General features: G+C 50.7%; 8 protein-coding genes across 8 annotated transcripts; 5 read left to right on the top strand and 3 right to left on the bottom strand.

Annotated features, from left to right (window-relative positions):
- Positions 1-210: 210 nt before the first annotated feature.
- Positions 211-3,487, bottom strand: BJX68DRAFT_279071 (uncharacterized protein; the record flags this gene model as incomplete). Its single annotated transcript, XM_071048656.1, has 2 exons — positions 211-1,315; positions 1,365-3,487. The coding sequence occupies 2 exons, from the start codon at positions 3,485-3,487 to the stop codon at positions 787-789; spliced, it is 2,652 nt and encodes an 883-aa protein (XP_070893958.1). The 3' UTR covers positions 211-786.
- A 2,122-nt stretch (positions 3,488-5,609) lies between these two features.
- Positions 5,610-5,962, bottom strand: BJX68DRAFT_189599 (uncharacterized protein). The gene has a single exon (XM_071037350.1). It carries the CDS (start codon positions 5,836-5,838, stop codon positions 5,647-5,649), a length of 192 nt encoding a protein of 63 aa, XP_070893957.1. The 5' UTR covers positions 5,839-5,962; the 3' UTR covers positions 5,610-5,646.
- A 2,469-nt stretch (positions 5,963-8,431) lies between these two features.
- On the bottom strand, positions 8,432-11,003 carry BJX68DRAFT_258599 (NifU family protein; the record flags this gene model as incomplete). Its single annotated transcript, XM_071043547.1, has 4 exons — positions 8,432-8,575; positions 8,637-9,173; positions 9,241-9,520; positions 10,993-11,003. The coding sequence occupies 4 exons, from the start codon at positions 11,001-11,003 to the stop codon at positions 8,432-8,434; spliced, it is 972 nt and encodes a 323-aa protein (XP_070893956.1).
- Positions 11,004-11,377: 374 nt separating this feature from the next.
- On the top strand, positions 11,378-12,335 carry BJX68DRAFT_189493 (zinc finger HIT domain-containing protein). Its single transcript, XM_071037349.1, has 2 exons — positions 11,378-11,577; positions 11,643-12,335. The coding sequence occupies exons 1-2, from the start codon at positions 11,507-11,509 to the stop codon at positions 12,142-12,144; spliced, it is 573 nt and encodes a 190-aa protein (XP_070893955.1). The 5' UTR covers positions 11,378-11,506; the 3' UTR covers positions 12,145-12,335.
- BJX68DRAFT_189491 (uncharacterized protein) lies at positions 12,336-12,900 on the top strand. Its single transcript, XM_071037348.1, has one exon. The coding sequence runs from the start codon at positions 12,527-12,529 to the stop codon at positions 12,842-12,844; it is 318 nt and encodes a 105-aa protein (XP_070893954.1). The 5' UTR covers positions 12,336-12,526; the 3' UTR covers positions 12,845-12,900.
- Positions 12,901-13,597: 697 nt separating this feature from the next.
- On the top strand, positions 13,598-17,467 carry BJX68DRAFT_189483 (putative Ras guanyl-nucleotide exchange factor RasGEF). Its single transcript, XM_071037347.1, has 6 exons — positions 13,598-14,076; positions 14,148-14,469; positions 14,529-14,714; positions 15,127-16,604; positions 16,656-17,084; positions 17,134-17,467. Exons 1-6 carry the CDS (start codon positions 13,825-13,827, stop codon positions 17,215-17,217), a joined length of 2,751 nt encoding a protein of 916 aa, XP_070893953.1. The 5' UTR covers positions 13,598-13,824; the 3' UTR covers positions 17,218-17,467.
- Positions 17,468-17,867: 400 nt separating this feature from the next.
- BJX68DRAFT_258596 (60S ribosomal protein eL15) lies at positions 17,868-18,842 on the top strand (the record flags this gene model as incomplete). Its single annotated transcript, XM_071043546.1, has 4 exons — positions 17,868-17,954; positions 18,194-18,350; positions 18,415-18,641; positions 18,702-18,842. 4 exons carry the CDS (start codon positions 17,868-17,870, stop codon positions 18,840-18,842), a joined length of 612 nt encoding a protein of 203 aa, XP_070893952.1.
- A 568-nt stretch (positions 18,843-19,410) lies between these two features.
- BJX68DRAFT_189448 (uncharacterized protein) lies at positions 19,411-19,715 on the top strand. Its single transcript, XM_071037346.1, has one exon. It carries the CDS (start codon positions 19,506-19,508, stop codon positions 19,659-19,661), a length of 156 nt encoding a protein of 51 aa, XP_070893951.1. The 5' UTR covers positions 19,411-19,505; the 3' UTR covers positions 19,662-19,715.
- Positions 19,716-19,899: the final 184 nt, after the last annotated feature.

Genomic DNA, 19,899 nt, shown 5'->3' with positions numbered 1-19,899 from the left:
ACACGTAGGTGAGAAAAGTTTGGCTTTTTTTTAGGAGGGTGTTCGAAGGGAAGGAAGGACTGGTTGGATATTTTTTGGTTGGGTGTTGTCTTTTCTTGCGGTTGAAAGTTGAAGCTCCGACAGGTCTCAATGGCCGATACGTTCACGTGACTATCATCTACTTCGCCTTCTATGATTTTCATGTATGTTAGATTGGAGATGTCACCAGAGTTATATTCGAAATATCCATTCTGAACTTCTAACTTTGTATGATGTATGAAAAGAAACATTCGCCTGGTCCCGCCCTGAACATTTCCCACTGATTTTTGCAGATACACATCGCCTTCGCCTTTGGCCTTGAGAAACATCGAGTATACAACGGAAAGGAAGTGCGCGATACCTACAGTAAACCGAGGATAAAAGGATTGTGCACGAGTGAAAACGAGGATTGGAAAATAGAATCGCCTAAAAAAAAATCCAGCGCGCCATCCAGTCGTGAAGCTGAGGAGTCTATGTAGCAGCATTTAACGACAGCCCATATTCTTTCTTTGACCCATTGCACATGATTTCTAGTATCTTAAGGACACATTACAAGAAAAAAGAGATTGAGAAATAGTATGAAAAAGGGGTTGGGGAAATGGAACAGGAAAGAAGGAAATTAGGTACAAGTTGAATCCACGGGAAAATGAATCCTCTTGAAAGGCCAAAAATGCCGTACAGTAGAAGAGGGAGAGTGGGTGAGGATGTCGAGCCGGTGAAGACGTATTCAGCGGCGGAAAACGAGAACTCGTCTCCTGTGGTTCTGGCTCAGGAGTTGAGCGACAGGCCCTGGAAACGACTTGCCCATTCACCTTGTGCGGGATTCATGCGGGAGGAGCCAGGATTACCTCCCGGGGACGCAACATAATCGTTGTATCCTGACTCCAGAGGACTGTAGGCGCCTTGCTGATACGTGAAAGCATCAACTGATCCGAGGCCACCTAGGCCAGCTTCAGGTTGGCGAGAATGACCGAATTGTTGCTGGTACGACTCTCCGTATCCATTACGCAACAGGCCCATTTGGTTGCCAGCGCCATCGCGGCCGGCATCTAGACCATCACGAGCATGTCCATATGCTCTAAGGTCGCGCTGGTGCGGACGGTCGTTCTGGGTATCTTGCGCATAACCCAACGGGTTTGGGCTTGGGAGACCAGCAGTTGGAGGGGTGACGAAAGATGCAGGGTTGATGGCGGACATCCATATTCTGGTTTTGTATATCTTGAAGAGGTCGGTTACAAGGGAGTTGAAGTTTATGTATGAATCGGCGAAATAGTAGAACGTAAGTTTCTTCCAGTCCCTGCGATTGTTAGTTATACCTGACATATCGTTGTTTATCGTGCACTCACATCTGGAACTCCGCATCAAGAATCTCCATGTTGAGACGATGCTCCACAACTTTTTGCTGGCAGACTCGCTTGGCTTTCGCTTCATTGCCCTCCTTGTCGCGCAGAGTCAGGATTTCATGGTTTTGGGCAAGCCTTTTGATCAACTTTGGCTTGATTTCCCCAGAAGGTTCCTGTACTCCATGCGAACCATGAGGTCCCATGCCACCAATCGCACTTCTGTTATTCAGGCCTGGGACTCCACCTGGTGAGCCAACGGCATTCGCCGCACCGGTTTGACCCTGTCGCGAAAACATCATCAACCATTTGTAATGCTCTTCAGCATACTTTTGCTTCAGTTCGCGCGCTTTCTGCAGTGTGACATTGGCATGCTGGATAGTTCCAAGGTCTGTGCCACGGTCCGCTTCAACAATCACCAAATCTCCTGGCTTCACCTGAAGACCAGTGTCCTTTTGGATGAAGAAAACGTCCGCTCGATGGCATTTGAACGTCACAATGTAGAGTAACTGGTTCGGAAGAGGGTGGACCTGGGGCTGGTGACGACCATACGGGGGGTAAGCTTGGTGGAGAGAAGTAGGGATTGGCGATTGAGCTTCGGCGGCAGCGCGAAGAGACGCATCGCGACCAAAATATGATTCTGCAAATCGACGAGCTCGTAAATATTCCGATTCCATTTCATGCTCCTCGGGGCGAGGGACCATAGAAAAGCCTGGGTACTCACGGTTTTGGCCTGGCGCATTCGGAACAGAACCATCGCCGGTGTTCGGGTAGCTCTCTTCCTGCTCCCCCAATCCAGCTCGTAAATTGTTGGCAACTGGTGTCTCTCCTGAGATGGAAGCATGCCGAATCGGGATTTCCGCAAAGGAGTGGCGCCTACTCTGGGGAATATCTTGAAGGCTGCCGAACCCAAGAGAGGTCTGCCAATGTGCCTTTCTGAGATTGTCCATAGTCCGGTACTCCAAGGGGGTGAATGCAGAAAACTGCTTCTCCAGGTTGACCGAGTGCTCGGAGAATCTCCTCCTTGGGTTGTTGTAGATGTCGTTGTAGCCCGGGATACTGCCTACTTCATCAAGGTCTTCCACCGCGAGGTCTGCTTCCTCAGGAACGCTACCACGGATTGGGTGCATGTTGCGAATACCACTTCCAACGGCATATCCACTAGCTGCCGACGCGGACGACATTGCACGATCCCTGAATGAGTTATCCAGGTGTCCAGCAGCTTGGCGTAGCAATGCATTCTCCCTAGAAAGCTTCTCAATGGTGCGAGCTTGGTCAAAGGCATTATTATTATAGCTAGCGTCCGACCCCTCGGGACTCTCGGCATCATCATCTTCATCTTCGCGGACTCGACCTAGAGTAGCAGGATCATGGCCCAAATCCCCCAGAAGGCTTGGTCGTGAGGAACGATGCTGCAAAGCAGAGTATTGCGCTCCATTGCGGGGGCGACCGCCTTGATATGCAGAAGCTGCAGGCTTTGCTGTAGTTGGATTCAGAACTTCAGGGTCCAACTGGCCCACGGAGTACGACTGTGAACGGTAGGTCTTTGGCGTCGGATAAAGTGGAATCGAGAAAGGAATGGCGGAATCACCAGAGGTTGTCCGAGTAGTAGGACTAAGGAGCTCATCGGGCACATAGTTGGCCGAAACCGAGAGCGGTGGGTTGGACGTCGTGGGAGACGGAACAATCTCCGACAGTCTAGGGGGAGGCTCTTTGCGGGAGTCGGTATTCCAGATACCGGTGCCCCACGGAAATGATGAGGTAGTATTGGCGACGGCATTCCAAGTCAAGGAGCTGTTCAAACCGGGACTAGAAGTCGCTTGCCAACCGGATTGCTCAGTAGCCGGGCTAGTCGGAATGGAAGCTCCAGATGACAGAGGACCAGTCAAAGAGGGTTTCCGAGGCATGCTAGCTGGGATTTCATTGAGCCACGAGGTTCGACGAGCAGGCTTATGCGCAGGCGCAGAAGTAGAAGGGGCGGGTAGCGGATGATCGCCGTCATCATCAGACGAAGCCAGAGCCTCGGAATCGGGAGTAGAACGACGAATTCCAGGGTGAGTTTTCTCTAGCCTGGCTGATGCATTATTAGGCGGGGTGTGGGACGCCGATGACGGCTTGTTTTGCGACATTGTGTTTTCAAACTTATGGCAAGCCACGACTGGTGAAAGTAAGGAAGTCTGTCTAAGACCTAACTGAGAGGAGCGCTGGATAGAACTTGGTTAGCCAAAATTGGATAGGAGTGAATCGAGCTGGGCTGGCAGTACAGGCATGACAGTACATCCAAAAGGCAGTGAATGTGTTGTGTGAGGGTTGAGACACAAAGGAATTTGTGTGAAGGCAAAAAACAGTGCAATGTCGCCATATGAAGGTCGCCAAAGAAAGGGAACATATAGCAAGATGGCTGTAAAGACCTACCTATGATTACAGTAACAGATCACTGAGGGAATAAGAATCCGCTATGTTTGCTTCCTGAGACAGAGCTGAGACTCTTTCAAGGTCCAATGAGCAGATTCCCTGTTACTACTTGAAACCCCGAAGCCCGGACAGTCCAGTAGTATTAGTCTCGAATATCAAATAGACAGTTTCTGTGATGTGCGACCTATACAAAGTCAGTTATTGATCATATAGATGTTGGAATCAAAAAAGTGTGGTCAGAGAATAAGAATAAAAATGGGTTGAAGCATTGTGAAAGACAGCAATTGCGGTTGGATAGCTATATCAAACAACTAGGCAACTGCCAGATAGGGACATATCAGGGGTTAGACGCAGGCTTGTGGCGAGGTATGGCATTATAACAGCTCCCATACTTCATGGTTTGCGCCCTGAAGTATATTCACGCGGGATTTATAGAACCCTCTTTGGAAGAACTGATGATTGCCGAAGGGTATATCAAAAGTTCACCCTGCATGTCCTTGTCGTCCAGATGCGTAGAGTATGGCAGGGGAGAATTCAGGCTCCGAAAAGAGCAACCCTGACGGAACCTCGCAGCGCACATGACAGTAAAAAAATTGCGCATAGGGTTACAGGCAAGAAGCATATGCGCATATGGACCGCAAAAGATAGCAAGAGCGGAAGGCATACCTTGCGATAATACAATGTGATTTGGGCGAATGGACAGCGCGGAGATTACTTGCAGTCCTAAAAACAAAAAGAGCAGTCGAAATTCGTGATCGCGTCTATCAAGGTTATCCGGGTTAGCGACAGTTGCTCCAGCGCATAGACAAGAAACTCACCAGTCTAGTATGAAAGCGAAACTTTTATAGTCTATCCAACCCAGCAATGAAGAATCGTAAACCGTACCACAGCGGGTATATCCCTTTTCTGAAAACAACTCAGCGCCGTAAGAGAAGCGACCAGGCTTCAGTCTAAAGGGATTCGACCCGGTGCGAAAGGCTGCGCTTTGCGACAGGTTGGAAGCGCTGAAGAGATCGAGAAGAATAGGTCTAGTCGGATTCGTGGAAAAATGAATCTTCTTTCCCTCTTCCCCCTTTTTATTGTATTATATTCCGGCTCGCGGCAGCAAAGAAAAAAAAAAATAGGTCTAGTGGCGTTTGATCCGACTCGCGACGATGGGAAGTCACTGCAAATGCGGGATCGTAGAAGGTGGTAGCGTGACCATAGGTGACGTTGGGAAGCAGCGATCTGGCTCCAGTAACTATGGGCGGATCCCCTCAGGAGCAGCGCATCTTGAGGTGGACTAGGAAAAAGGAAGCAAGCAAACCGCCGCGCGATTCAGGCGAAGCGAAATCAGGCGGCTATCAAGGAGGTTGGCGTGTCCTTCTTGTTGGTCGGGAGAATGATGGGTGGAAGCGGGAGTGCGGAGTGTAGGACGGCGCAGGCTCAGGGACAGGACGGTTGCGTGAGGCGGACGGAGGCAAAAGTGGTGAGGTCGATGCGACGGCCCGCAGAGAATCTGGGGCAGATTGAGCTCTTTGGAACGAGGCCGGGGCGGTCGAATGCGAGCACAGGGGGGTAGCAATTCGAAAGACAGTGTCGAGGCAGTACAAAGGACTGAAGAGAAAAATCAAGAGAAAAGAGAGAAAAGCCAGAGCGAGGGCAGAAGAATGGTAGAAAAGAGGAGAAAGAGGTTGTACAGTGGTAGGGAAGAACGCAAACTAAGGAGGTTAGCTCACCTCAGGCCACCGGACACAAAGGAGGGAGCAAAGACAACGAGCCACGGGTCGGGGCACCGAGCAGAGTGGCGCAAGTGGTGAAGCTACTACGGAGCAAGTTAGTCCACGCCTTCTCCCATCTTTTCTTTGCAGTCGATGGACAGTTGATTTTTTTATTACTTATGACTTCTGTTTCTATGATTCGCCAGTTGCCGCTCGCCAGAAGGAGCATGATCCTGAGGATTATCAGCGGCATTATTGTGGCCTGTATACGACATCCATGGATGCTTCGAGTCTGTCCATTCGCCTGGTCTACTGAGCTGGTGGCCGGGGGGGCGAGACAGAGACGAGATTAGATTAAAATACATCGATCAGGGCGGGGTAAGCAGTAGCAGAGAGGACAGGAAAGTCTGGATACAGGGTGGTCAGAGTCCGAGGCTGCAAGAGGGGCGACAAGCTAAAGCCGTTGGAGATGCTCTTACGCACACGAGCAGCGGAGGGACACTCGCCAGCCAATCCGGCCCTCGCGGTCTGCAGGCGTACGACTTGCTGGATCGTCTCGTGAGGGTAGAGGCCGTAGTACGACCTCTTGCCGTGAGGTGGTCCTACTCGGAGTATGACAGGCAGAATCATCCATGAATCCGTGATCTGGAAAGCAACAGACTGGAGCTCGCCTGGGCTGGAGATGAAAGCAATGGCGACGGTGGGTCTGGCGGGGCTCTGGCGGCCAAGTCGAAGATCCTCCGCGCTTCTCACTGGCCTAGGAAGAGTGCCCCGACCGGCCTGGCTCTTCTCGATCGCAGGCTCTCCTGAATTCCCTGGAAGTTACTGTTCAAAGAGCACGGCCCAAGATATACGTCTGTACCTAGGTGCAATTCTGTCAACACGAAGTCTAATAATGCCTCAAGCTTGGACTCCCGACGTGCTTGGCCGGAAGGGCAGGGAGCCTGGCCACAAGGACCAGGATTGCCATTCAAGAAGCATGCTTTCTGTACGCCCTAAATCCCTCATATAGTCGAAATGGCATGAGGAGAGAGAGGGCAGAGGCATTTTATCATGGACATTATGAGGATCTACTTGACAGACTTTACAGGGCAGTCAAATCTTGTCGTGGAACCGTTAGAGTAGTAGACGTCATTTCTACCACAATGTTACTATGTAGATTCACTCACTCCATGGGAACGGAAGCATCGCAGACATCGCAACCAGAAAAAGCAAAATACGTCCTACAGGCGGCACTTCGTTCCTTCATGTCAGCCCTCGGGTTGCGGGGGACGAAAGCGATCGAATCGCAACGAGATGGCCTTGCAATTCCGACGAGAGCGGATCCCCAATGGGGTCAAAAATGACTGTGTGGCCCTAATGCAGGATCGCCGCTCAAAGTGCGGAGAGAGCTTCCCGCCCATCAAAGTTTCTTGCCCAGCCCAATCCCAAGGGCCGCCTGTTGAGATGTCGATGGAGCCCGTTCACCTCGTGGCGAATTGCCGCTCGAGTATTCTGGTTATACTCTCCGAAGGAGAGAGTCTTCTGACAGAGGCAAGGAGCGATCTATGGATGGCGATGACATGCACCGGGCCAGGACCATGACTGGAAGCTCCAGCTTATCGAGCCCCTCTCCCAGGTCAACCCCTCCTCGGACATTGGCGATCAACAACAAAACGTTCCTGTGTTCTCCGTACGTTTCAGCATGAGAACTATTCTCGACGAAGATGATATCAGGCTCTTCACAGTCACCTGATGATATCATCCCCAGCAGACGATGCGATTATCGCCCTCGAAGTTCTCGCATGGCTAAATTGTTCCCAAATTCCCAAACCAGCGCCGATCTTCCAGAACATGGGGTACATTGTTCAAGAGCCCTACGCTAGGCCCGAGCCCAAGAGGCCAACTGGCTGCTTCCACACAGATCAAACCACATGTCCTTTTGCCATTTCGAATCCTGCCAAATGCAAAGTCCCCCGCACACACTTACTTCAGAGCAAACAACATCCTGCATGGCAAGTCAAGAGCTCTGGCCAGGCTGTCTTGCGGCCAGCGCCTTCCACACCCTTCTTCTTTGTTTCGTCTCAGACAATTTCTTTCTTCTTTATGGTGAGTGAGCATTGGAGGAGCATAAACCAGCGAGAATGCGGGGTACGTCAGATTTCGTCGCTTCGGGCCAGGATATTTATTGATCCCTGGGACTTTTATTCTCGTCCTATTCGCCTCATCAGGAAGAACACTTGATTTATCCATAAATCAACCATGAATAAGTCTTGAATAACTTGCACACTACTGCTTACGTCGTCATCCTCCCCCCTCCTTTCAAGCACAAGCCACCACCATCCACTTCACTTTCATAACCCATCCATCTATCGACTGCAGAATCTAAATTCTCGAGTCCCCACAACCCTGAATCCCCGGCATAAAGTTAAGAAAACCTAGACCCAAGCCAAGCAGTAATAGGCTAATACCCCGTCCGTAGCCCAACTTGGACTCGAACTCTGAGACGCAATATGCGCTAGGAGAGGGCCCGGCCGAGTTATAGTAGAGAATGCATACGTACTTTCGAGATATGTAGCGGACCGTGCGCGCCGAGGCTACCCGCTGTTGGGGCCCTCTCGGCGCTCGCCTGTCCGCCACCCGGCGCCCGAGTCAAGGACTCGGTGAGGAGCCGGTTCTTGGGCAGTATCTTTGTCTGAGATTATTGTTAGAATTTTTTATGAAGAGAAGAGTGTCGAAATGTCGAGCCTTCTGAGATTCTTGGAGTGGAGCCTCTTATATAAATGTGTGCAGGGCTGAGACCTCAGGGTAATATATATAATTGATGGGTACGAATCGTAGGTGGTGAGAGTATTGACTTCAATTACATAAGGTTGATGGTTAATAATTTCATGTTAATGTACAAGTTCTACTACTACTAATATCGCCGATCATCCGCTTTTGATTCAAGTAGCGAGCGAGCCCTAGGCATAAACTTACTCAAGATGCAGTATCAAGCGGCGCAGAAGCAGTGGCCGATGCACCCTTTTGCTGTCGCAGCTTCTCCTCAAACTTGGCAAACTCGAGCATCGAGACCTCTTCCTCCGGATCAGTGGCTTGTTCAACACCCTGGACTTCTTCAATCTGTTCGCGAGTAGATTAGTGGACGTTCCGAGGGACGAGACAATGGCACAAGATGACTCACATAATGCATGAGCATAGACTCAATACCATTCCGCAGGGTAACCGTGCTCGAGTCGCACGTGCGGCAAGCTCCCCGCAGCTTCAGCATGACAATTCCATTCTCAAACCCTCTAAACTCAATGTCTCCCCCATCTTCTTGGATGGCGGGTCGAATTCTCGTTTCCAACAGTTCCTTGATCATGCTCACCACCTCGTCGTCCTCTTCATTGTAGCTAAGAGAGTCCTCCTCGCCGCCCTTTTGCGCGTTTTCTCCGCTCTTCGCCACGGTATTGACGATTGCTTCGCCCGATGTTACGGCTTGAGTGATCAGACTAAAAACCTCCGGCTTGATGTGCGCCCAGTTTGCGTCGCTGGCTTTTGTCACTGTGATGAACTCCGGTCCGTAGAAAATGGATTGCACGCCGTCGACGTTGAAGAGGTTTGCGGCTAATGAGGATGGGTGGGGAGGAGCTAGGGTTGAGCGCGGGGAAAGGTACTCGAGGAACGAAGTTGGGAACTCCTCGGGTAGGACTCTGTGATTGGGGATGAATTTCAAGGCCTGTAAGCGAAGCCACATCATCAGCATTTGTTTATGCATATAGTAGGAGTAACCTTCGGCAACATACATCAGGGTTGGGGGTCGATTCCGTCTGGATGAAGATTGTCCGTTTGTTAACCGGCGATTGTCCCGTCTGACCCGCTGAGAGGTGATGAGGTCGTAGTGTCGGCCGATGTCGAGTCTCCGATGCAGTGATAGCGGGTAACCGGGCTGAACGATGAATGCTTCTGAAAGATCCCATGGTAAGGGGTCTAATTGTCCGCGGGGAGCAGTCGGCAACGCTGGAAATCTGCGCGGCGAACCGATTGCCGAAAATGGTTCGCCTGATCATGTTTGCGGATACCGGGCTAGTAGCCATTTGCAGAATGAGTAGTATGCAATACAGAACTATTGTCTGGTTGGAATTGTCGCTGGCGAAGGTTTTGTGATCGGCCACTTTCGCCGGCAAACCTCTGACGCAATAAATTCACGTGATATGGCGCTGACAAATGGCATTCTCAGCCAATCATGTTTGAACTATTAGGTCATGTGATTTGGCTTGGCACTCCAGTGTCTCAAGTCCTTCCGAAAGAGAAGAGAGAAATCGAGAACTGGATATTGTGTCTTTGGATGCTATGCAATGGCTTGCTGCATATGTAGCACTCCAAAAGCCGGAGCCTTACTAAATCACGAGTCAAACGAGATCTAGCATTAGAGCGTATTGCAGCTGCTGGCACCCACAGCGGGTCAAGTCCCAAGCAACCGCTGAGGAGCCGATTTTCTCCTTTCCTGAGCAGCGGGATACTGAGGCCAAACCATGTCCTTTAAGAATGGACCAAGACCAAGTCCGCGATGCTCTAGGACTGTGAGCACGTCCTGACACCACTTCAACTTTGCAGTTGGCCCCACCACATGGAAAAACTGCACAAACTGACTGAATGGCGCCAACAGCAATTGGGCCCCCAGTGTGATCATACCAGGCTGCAGGCAGTATGAAACTGAGCGGCAGATCTCATCGGCATAGTATTCAGCAAGGGCAGTGTAAGCCGAATTTACATCAGCACTTGGCGAGGCTTCCCAACAGCGTTGCAAAGCTAAAGACGTGGTCAGCATAAATTGCCAATGGTACCCCAAGGTCAAAACTCAGTCTGACTGTCACGTATTTCAACTGCCGATGGAATAGCTTCTCTGCAGCGGTTTCCTCCCCTTGAACAGATGGGTTTGCAATGGCGCCCTGAACATGGGCTACCCAGGCCATAAAGCCCAGCGGGCGCAATTAATCAACTAAAACTTTCAGTCAGCATAACATCCGATAGTGCTAGGTCTGATCGCACCTCATAAATATCTTGCCCGAGCTTGATGCCAGATTTATCTTGCCATGAAGAGTCTTCAAGATATTGCCGTACAGTTTGCTACTATACCGAAGAAGGCATTCATCTTGGTTATGCTTGGCAAGAAAAGCAGCTGATACTGATATAGCTGCCTTTTCCAAGACTGCACTGCGTCCTGTAAGACCTGGGAGAGTTTGGAGCAGACTTCGCCCGGTACTATCACGAAGATAATGCGGTTGAGGAAGATAGGTCTCGGTGAAATTCATCAGTAACTGAGCTCTAAGCTCTGGGTTGGTATTGAGGCGAGGTATGTCGATTTTCTGCACCACAGCCGATTTGGCATCTGGCCCAAGCTTTGAGTTCTCATGTAGTGTTTCAGTATGTCCGTGTATGAAGGCTTTCTTCCTGGAATAACGATTGCATTTGTGACCATGATTGATACACCGCAAACATTTTGGTTTGGTTTCATCACACTATAGTTCAGGTCACTTCAGGTCGCTTCAGCTCACTTTATGGACATGTTTTATGCATGTTTCTCTTACCTTTACCTTACGGCAAGTATTGCAACCCGTGCTTGTATAAGGGATACCGCCCATTATCTCGGCATCGGATTATCGCTCCAGGTGAAGCATGACTAGGGAATGCACCGAAGGATGCTTCAAGCGCTTAGAAGCTACTTCACAGGACGCTTTTGGTCGGCAAATTCGGCCCCATGGAGGATTGCTAAGATTGTTTTTTAGGTTCCTGTGCTGTGCTGTATTTGATATTTGCCACTCCAGAATCCAGATCCAATGCTGCATGGCACCACCCATTGAAGATCTCCACTTTCAAAGATAACGCCCACGTGACTTTATTTTATTTTGAGGCGCAAGACAGTTTCAAACCCACCGTTACGCGGCTCCAATTCTTGCTCTTTCGTCTCCCAGCCTGTCAATGTCTGCGGTATAACGGCCATGAAAGGAGCAAACTAATTGTGGTGGCTTGGGAAAAGATTTTGTGCCACGGGACATTGAAACCTCAATCATGTCAGGCCTTTGTGAGGTTTGCGCCTCCGAACCCTCTAAGTATAGATGCCCTACTTGTGAGATTTCGAGGTACGTTATCCGGACTCGCGGTGGGCCGCAGGGGGCTGTGCCTTTAACGCTAACAACTGCTGTAGCTGCTCTCTCGCCTGCACTCGGACACATAAAATATACTGCGCTCCCAAAGCACCTTCGACGACCGAGGCCACGAACGCACCCTCTGACTCCCTAACGCAGCCCGATCAAGCCGCTTCACTTGTCGCCAGTGAGAACAGTCAAACAGCACAGAATGGACACAGGTTGGCGACGAGGGAGCCATCGGCAGAGATCAAGGACCTATTGAAACAGTATCCGATGCTGGGCGATCAACTACGAGACATATATAAAGCCACCCTACAAGAACAATGGGTGGAAGGGCCAGTCCATGGCGATAGGCCACGATACCATGGTAGAGGCAAGCCTCCCCAACGCAATCGTGGACCGTGGACACGGGAGAAAGGGTTCAGCCGGGGTCTGGGGAAGGTCCGGAAGTATAGAGGCCGTTGTGAGGATGGCCTCGAAACTGGCAAGGGCGCTGAAGCCTTCATGCGACTTTTGACCCTGGTCAATGAAGAAGGTGCCCCAAAAGAGCCTCAATGAAGGCCACATGTGCATCTTTTATAGCCTCAGGACTAGCACTACCCTCTCTGTCGACTTCCAAGTCAAATCCTCGGAGAGATTCTTGAGTACCCGGCGTGTTTGGCGCATTACGGAGTCTTCTTCCAAAGGCTGACTACATATCATGCTCAACGAAGCTCAGACTGGTGTGACCAATCAATCCACGGATAAGCCAAACCACTCTCGGGCCGGCAGAACAACCGGCCTCAAGGGAAATTCACATGGTATGGAGCTTTATGCTCGAGCATGGCTCACCGTTTTCGACCAATCCAGATTGGAATTTGGCAGCAATTATCCATGGATATTCTGAAATTCGGCAAAACGTTAAACCTATCAGATTCACAAGACCCTTGCCAATACTTTTATGGTCAAGGGAAATGGAAATTGGTGCTTTATTATTACACTACCCAATGGTTGTATTGGCGTGGTCATAGAAATAGCTAGTTTATTGAGACTCGAGGGAAATAGCAGCGACACAGTTGTGCTTCCTCGTTGTTCGTACAAATATATATCTCCCTTCTCGACAGTAGCACTGCTGCTCCGGGAACCTCGATTTCCTCCCCACGTATATACAACGTCAATGCTCAATTTCAAGCTTACGCAGGTCTGGTTTTCATTCGAGCGTCAGCTCCGGTTCCTCTCCTTTTCCCATCGGGAACGGCAATTGATATTGATCTGTTGAGAAACCGTGTCTTGTCCTACACTGGAGTTGGACCGTGCGATGTTCAGCCCCAGCTCGTCACAATCCGATTTTTAGTTTTGTTGCCTGCGATTCGACAGTTCGAATTCATCCTCTCTCTTCCTTCCTGCCAAGTCCCTCGCTGCCTCCACGAATAATTTGGTGGCGTTTGACCCAATTAGCCGCTAGGAGTGCGATTAAGAGCCCCCGGTTGGCCTACCAGCGTGGTGTGTGTGCACATCTTGGCTGTTTGCAGATCCCGAGGTGGGCGCGTCAACTTCTGCTGAATACAAGATTTGCTGCTAAGCCTGGACTATTCCGGCTCCAAGCTGATCTTTTTGCCTGCTTCATTCTTGATAATACGCCAGTCCGTCCATCAAGTCCTGCCGGCCTGCTTTCGAGTCCCTCTGTCATTGGTGGTTTGCCATTAGCACGCGGCTTTTCAGGTCAGGTCTTCCTGGCCTTGCCAATTCGCCTCCAAATCATTGCTGGGTCTCGGCCTAGTGACAATCTGCTGGCCTGCATATGACCAATTCGACAGATTGACTCTGCATCGAGCCTTATAGCTGTAAGCTCAATTCTTCCGACTGTTTGCACCCAGAGGGATAAAATCTTACCATCTTGTGATCGACTTTCTTCAGGTCGTCCTATCTACACAGCGATCGGAAAGAACAGCGACGAAAGGAAAAAATAAAATAAAAAAACACAGACGAGGTGATCGAACAGCTCTACGCACGTTGGACTTGATCGGCGAGCGATCAGCTGCAGAACTGTTTCCCACGCGGGCAGATAACCCAGCAACGGCGATTCACGCAGGGAACCTCTTTCGAGTCATTCCAAAGCGACAATGGATGAGCTGCTGTGTTCGCCCCAATCACTCACATAGCACTGCTTGACCTCACGCTGTCGCACCTTGTTCGCCTGATCGGATTTCTCTACTCGCACCGTAGGGGAGTCTACCGGAACACTCGATTCACTCAATTATGGCGTCCCAAGCTCCGAGACGCGAGCGAGCTTCCAGTGATCGAGCCCAACCTGGTCTCATTCCCCAGCGGCCAGGTCTTCAAAGCCGAACGATTTCCGCCCCGCCCGGCGGACTATACAAACTGGATACATCTAGAACAGCGAGGGAAGGTGGCAGTGGTCTTGGACGGACACTCATTGAGGAAGAGGAAAACCCAGCACATCAAGGCGGGGGAATTGCGGTCCCAGCAGCTCAATCTGGGAATAATGAGGTACAGCTCCTGTTCTTGAACCCAATGGGGATTTTCAAGACGTGTCGCTCACTTTTTTGTCCCGTCTTTAGACAACACCCAGATCGAGTTTTCCGCATGTCAGTATCGCCGTCGTTGGTGGAGACAAAGTAGGGAAAACGACGTTTATACAAAGTGCCTTGGACATGAAACATCCTCTTACATCGCGATCTACAACGAAGAAGATGTCCTTGGATGGAACTGTGTACGTTGTTCGATTGCTGAAAGTGCATGCCAGCGAGATGTCTCTGAGCGATGATGGAAAGCTGAAATGGCCACGGCTGGCCAACGACTCACCTGCTCTTGTCGACGGTGTGCTGCTCTTACACGATGCCTCCCGCCCTGCCACTCGTCTGGAGACAATCAGGATAATAGGTCTGTACAATTACTTTCAGGCCGCTATCGTATCACCTAACTAATGGTCATTTGTATAGATATCTTCACCGCTGTCTCCATTCCCTTCGTGCTTGTCGCCACCAAATGCGATGTTCGCTGCGCAGAGGGACCGCTGGAAACAACACTGGGTCGGTATGAGATTCATCAAACATCTCCCGAATTGCCTCAAAAACAGAAAATGTGCATTGCTGTTATTTTGCGTGACGTTTTCAGCCAAAGAGATGGTGAGTGTGAACGCCGAAGATTTCCTCATATAGCCTAGAATGCCCAAGACCTGTTTTGCGGAAAAATGAGAGAAAGAATGTGGTAGGGAGGGACCGAGAAAATAATTCGGAGCTTGGCCACGCGACAATACCCTTGTATACGACCCGCTGCGGAAGTGTATTTGCTTGAAGCCAAAGCCTTGGGAGGGTGGTCAACAATACCACCCAGACCGGCCACGTTCGCGCTAAATTCACGCGGCCGGGGTTTAGCTCGCGTACCTCTTGTCACCTCTTTTTTCCCGCTGGTCCCTGGAGTGCAACTCTTCCTGGCGCAGCGAAAGACTGGGCAAGACATTGGTCCCACGGCCCTTTTTTTTTTTTTTTTTCCACTGTCGGGCTTATTTCAGGTTTGGGTGCTAATTGTAGTACTTAGTTATCGTTGAGGGGCGACAGACTACTCCCGGCACACACGAGTGGCATCACACTCGTGCTCGCTCAGAGAACCCCACACCATCGCTTACTGGAGCCGCGGGCGGCCCCTTCAGTAGCAGTGCTCTTGATTCAGGAGTCGATGGGTACGGCGTCGACCGTCAGCCCAGTGACTCAACCACGTCTCCCAACCTGGCTTCGAATGCACAGGGCTCGCGATATGCCCGGAGCAATTCGCATCCGGTGCGACCGCATACACCCCCGTCCCGATTGAATCCCCATAAGCAGCCTTCAGCAACCGTTGATTCTTCCCCAGGTAAGGACCACAACCGACAACAGCGCCTCCACACAGCCTGGCGCCACAGCGGGGGCTCGGACGCTTTCAACAGTTTCTTGGATATGGAAGACGACATCGAAAGACCGCCTAGCCCAGAAAGTAAGGATAAGGCCTCAAGTGAAAGTTCCTCAAACGAGACTGGATTCACATTCGATGAGCTGGTCGACAGACTCGTTGCTCAACCCATGTCAAAGCAGGACTCGAAATTCGCGTCAATCTTCTTGTGCCTTTACAGGAAATTCGCTGCCCCGGCTACTTTGTTGCACGCATTGATCAGTCGCTTTGAGCGCAATGAAAAGAATATCGAGGATCAATTGACGCGTATCGCGGACCAGTTGAGGCTCCTCAACATCATGGCCCAGTGGGTGTCGGAATACGCGGGCGACCTGGCGTACCCCAAGACCCGGAAGCGGATCGTCGACTTTGTGAGCACTCTAGAACGGAGCCATTTCTACATGTTTGCAGCCAAGGAGATCGGATCATATCTCGAGGTCAAGGCAGAGGATGATGATGTAGGATGGGCATTCAAGGATGGAGAAGCCGAAGCTTTTGATGGGCACGAGACCTTTTTCGACAACTCTACTCGCAGCTCGCCGTCTATGTTTCTGGGTAACTTTTCGGTCGGAGACGACGGCGCTGAGGCGGAAGAGGAGGAGGAAGAAGAAGACCCTATATACAGCATGAGTGCGCTGGACCTTAGTGAGGGCATGCATGATCCGTCGTTGAAACTCTCAACAACACTATCGAGTCCCGCAACTGAGAAGCCCGGCACTATCCCAAGTCAATCATTCACCTATATGCCCCTTGACGCTGCGCAGAGAGAATCCGAAGCTTTGGAGCTGACGGGCCGCCTTTCATTAACAAAAATCCTGTGGAGGCAGTTGATGGAGATTCCTGACGAGGATTTTGCGAATGAGTTGACGCGGATCGACTGGATCATGTTCAACACATTCCGGCCGCGAGATCTTGTGCGACATGTTAGTCTTTCCGGGCCTGACAAGGACAAGATCCAGAGTTTGAAGCATGTTAATCGCATGGTCAAACAATTCAACCACGTGGCATTTTTCGTCGCTAGCGTGATTCTCCTCCGAGATAAACCCAAGCACCGAGCGCGGGCACTGGAGAAGTTTATGAATATAGCTCAGGTGAGCAAGCTTGATCTCGTAAGGGTCTTGCGCTGACAGACACACTTTTAGAAACTTCGCCGCCTGAACAATTATAATTCACTGGGAGCAGTGATTGCTGGAATAAACGGGACGCCAGTACATCGACTCAATCAAACACGCGAATTGGTGCCAATGCAGACTCAAAAGGGCTTCATGAGGCTGGTCATCCTCATGGGCACACAAAAGAGCCACTTTGCATATCGTCTGGCGTGGGACAACTCGTTCTCCGAGCGGATTCCATTCCTGCCACTTCATCGCCGTGACCTGGTCTCGGCCGAAGAGGGTAACCGTACTTTCATCGGCGAGAACCGGGCCAGGATCAACTGGCGCAAGTTTGAAGTAATGGGCGAAGTTGTGCTTGGGATCCAGCGCAGCCAAAAGACTCCCTACCCACATTTGCACCGATACGACGAAGTCGCCAGAATTATCCTGGACACCAAACTTCCAACTGATGACGAAGTACGCATCCAAATCCCTCCAACTAGATGTTCACTGCTGACATATTTAGGAACTGTATGCCCGTAGTATGCAAGTCGAACCGTCTGCTGGCGGCGACCTCGGTCGGAAGAAGTTCGGCTGGCTACGACCGTAACCCGAACAAACCAACAAATCTCTCCGGACCATGTAATGAGATCTATGAGACGAGGGATACACATAACCTCCTACTTTACGACCCCACGCTTGCATGCTTGCAACCAGCATTGACGAAGGATTCATGAACTGCTCACGATTGCGATAAGATAATGTACATACATATTGCTGAACATATGTACCGGCTCTACTTATAACTTTAGTACTTACCTACACGTTTACTTCCAAACGAATATAATAATCTATACGGACCTGATACTACAAGATTGTACCGTTGGAAGGTAGCCCAACGTCTCCCTGTAAATTGGATCTGTTGATGCCTTGCAGCCTTAGGGTTGAATCCGAAAATGGAGAAAATTGCCCTTAAAGTGCCTGAGGCAGAAATAATTGCCCACGCACCGCTAATTGGACGGGATCCGCTCGCCTAATTTGCTAGCGTCCCACACACAAACCTCCGTCTCAAGAGATCTTGCACCTCGAACTTTTCCAGCTGCGACAACGACGACAAGCCGACGACCTTCAAAGCCGACAAGGTATGTCAAGACAATCCTACACGCCATTCTTGCGCACACCATCTCAATTGCTCTGCCGCGCTGGGACATTTGGGAGAATCGCTTTCAGTCGAAACTAACCCTTCATTTCTCCGTCCAGATGGGTGCCCTCAAGTACGTCGAAGAGATCCAGAAGAAGAAGCAGTCCGATGTGGTTCGCTTCCTGCTCCGCGTCCGTTGCTGGGAGGTGAGAATTCCCCCTCAAGAATCGATTGCTTAAGACATCCCGCCAGATGCTCGTCTGGTTATGCCCACAGGAGACCTTTTCCGTTGCAGAGAGGGAATCTTTTTTTTCCAGTCGGCTCGAAAACGACTTTTCATCTTTTTCGCCGGCGGATGATTGTTGTGGCACAGCTTTCCCTTATTGGGATTTTTGTGTGTCTTGCTATACACTCGTTGAACTTTGCTGAGAGTGCATCAATATAGCTCCGTCAACTGAACGCCATCCACCGTGCTTCCCGCCCTTCGCGTCCCGACAAGGCCCGTCGTCTCGGCTACAAGGCTAAGCAGGGATATGTTGTCTACCGTATCCGTGTCAGACGCGGTGGCCGCAAGAGGCCCGTTCCCAAGGGTGCCACCTACGGTATGCTGAACAAGTTTTTTTCCTGGTCAAGAGGCAGGAGGTTAATTTGAGTCTTCTCGTACAGGCAAACCCACCAACATGGGAGTCAACCAGCTCAAGTACCAGCGCGCTCTCCGTGCTACCGCTGAGGAGCGTGTTGGCCGCCGTTGCGCCAACTTGCGTGTCCTGAACTCCTACTGGATCAACCAGGACTCCACCTACAAGTACTTCGAGGTCATCCTCGTCGACCCCCAGCACAAGGCCATCCGCCGCGATGCCCGCATCAACTGGATCTGCAACGCCGTTCACAAGGTTTGTCACCGCTCTTGGGATTGAATTGCTTTGCACCGCATACTAATATCTCCTCTCTAGCACCGCGAGGCCCGTGGTCTCACCGCTACCGGCAAGAAGTCCCGTGGTATCAACAAGGGCCACCGCTACAACAACACTACCGCCGGTCGCCGCCACACCTGGAAGCGCCAGAACACCCAGAGCTACTGGAGATACCGTTAGGTGTAGGAAGAACATTGTGGAGGTTCTTGGCTGTGGGAAAAAGCTATCTTTGTGGACGTGTCTATTTCGGCCGCAGCTCGCTTCTTCACTGAGCTGTTTGGCTACGAGATTAATGCAACAGATCCCTTGGATTGGGTGTTAGCAAAAATCCTTTCATTTTCAAGCATGATTCCCCGACTCGGCTATTTCTTTAACGAAGTATGACGACTGTTTTCCGCTTTCTTCAGAGCATCCTTTGCTTGTAGACGTAGGGCGTAGTATAAAGTGTGCAGCCAGTGGTCATTACAGCCGTTTAGTAACTGATGCTATTTCAAGAGCTTTGGCGGGTGGAGCCGACTTTTCCGGCATATCTGGAGCAGTCGATAAAAAAAGAGTGATGATGATGTAAATTGCTACCCTGCGACAGGCGATTGAACATGCGATGTAACGGCTTACCGAAGGCTGACTGATGGCACCATCCGGAAATAGCAGCATCGCACGTTTCAGCGGGACGTTCGGTTGGAGGGTGGATGATTAGAGGGTGGTAACTAGCAGTTTACCAGTTCCTGACTAGACTCACTCCCAAGCAGTCGGGTAGGAAGCAAATCAACCTTGGAACTTGGAAGGAGCAGGATATCTGCTTCAGGCCATCTGCTAGCTTTCCCACACTGTCTTACCTGAAAAATGGACCGAAGCCACCAGTCAAACAAGGTCTCAGCCCAATTAATTCAGTCGTTCTACTGGTCCACGCTGTCTTGCGTAACCGCTGTTGGCGATCCTCTTCGACTGGAGTCTTTTGACTGGCACTGGCACCCGGAATCCCGTTGTGCCTGGTCCTGATTCTGATGCTTTTTCACTCATTCTCCATCTCGCTGGGAATTTACCTTCTCTTCGTGTGACTTGTACTGCCGGTCTCATCTGCAAAAGTGCTCTCGTGACAAACAGCATCTCACGCTGTGGGTTCGTATTTCTGAAAGGACCTCGGGCGCACCTTCTCTGGTTGCTTGGTCGCAGTAGGTGTCTCATCTCCCCGCTGTTTCCTTGTTGGTGGCTCTGGACTTTCATTTTGGCTGATTGC

The sequence above is a fragment of the Aspergillus pseudodeflectus genome, assembly GCF_044049435.1.
Source record: "Aspergillus pseudodeflectus strain CBS 756.74 chromosome Unknown BJX68scaffold_67, whole genome shotgun sequence".
NCBI lineage: Eukaryota > Fungi > Ascomycota > Eurotiomycetes > Eurotiales > Aspergillaceae > Aspergillus > Aspergillus pseudodeflectus.
This window is presented reverse-complemented; position numbering and strand designations above follow the sequence as displayed.

Coding starts and splice junctions, on each gene's coding strand:
- BJX68DRAFT_189599 (XM_071037350.1), bottom strand. CDS start 5,838: ATGTATTTTAATCTAATCTCGTCTCTGTCTCGCCCCCCCGGCCACCAG.
- BJX68DRAFT_189493 (XM_071037349.1), top strand. CDS start 11,507: ATGTCAGGCCTTTGTGAGGTTTGCGCCTCCGAACCCTCTAAGTATAGA. Junction 11,578..11,642: donor CCTACTTGTGAGATTTCGAG/GTACGTTATCCG, acceptor CAACTGCTGTAG/CTGCTCTCTCGCCTGCACTC.
- BJX68DRAFT_189491 (XM_071037348.1), top strand. CDS start 12,527: ATGGTCAAGGGAAATGGAAATTGGTGCTTTATTATTACACTACCCAAT.
- BJX68DRAFT_189483 (XM_071037347.1), top strand. CDS start 13,825: ATGGCGTCCCAAGCTCCGAGACGCGAGCGAGCTTCCAGTGATCGAGCC. Junction 14,077..14,147: donor CTCAATCTGGGAATAATGAG/GTACAGCTCCTG, acceptor TCCCGTCTTTAG/ACAACACCCAGATCGAGTTT. Junction 14,715..15,126: donor CGTTTTCAGCCAAAGAGATG/GTGAGTGTGAAC, acceptor TGTAGTACTTAG/TTATCGTTGAGGGGCGACAG.
- BJX68DRAFT_189448 (XM_071037346.1), top strand. CDS start 19,506: ATGGACCGAAGCCACCAGTCAAACAAGGTCTCAGCCCAATTAATTCAG.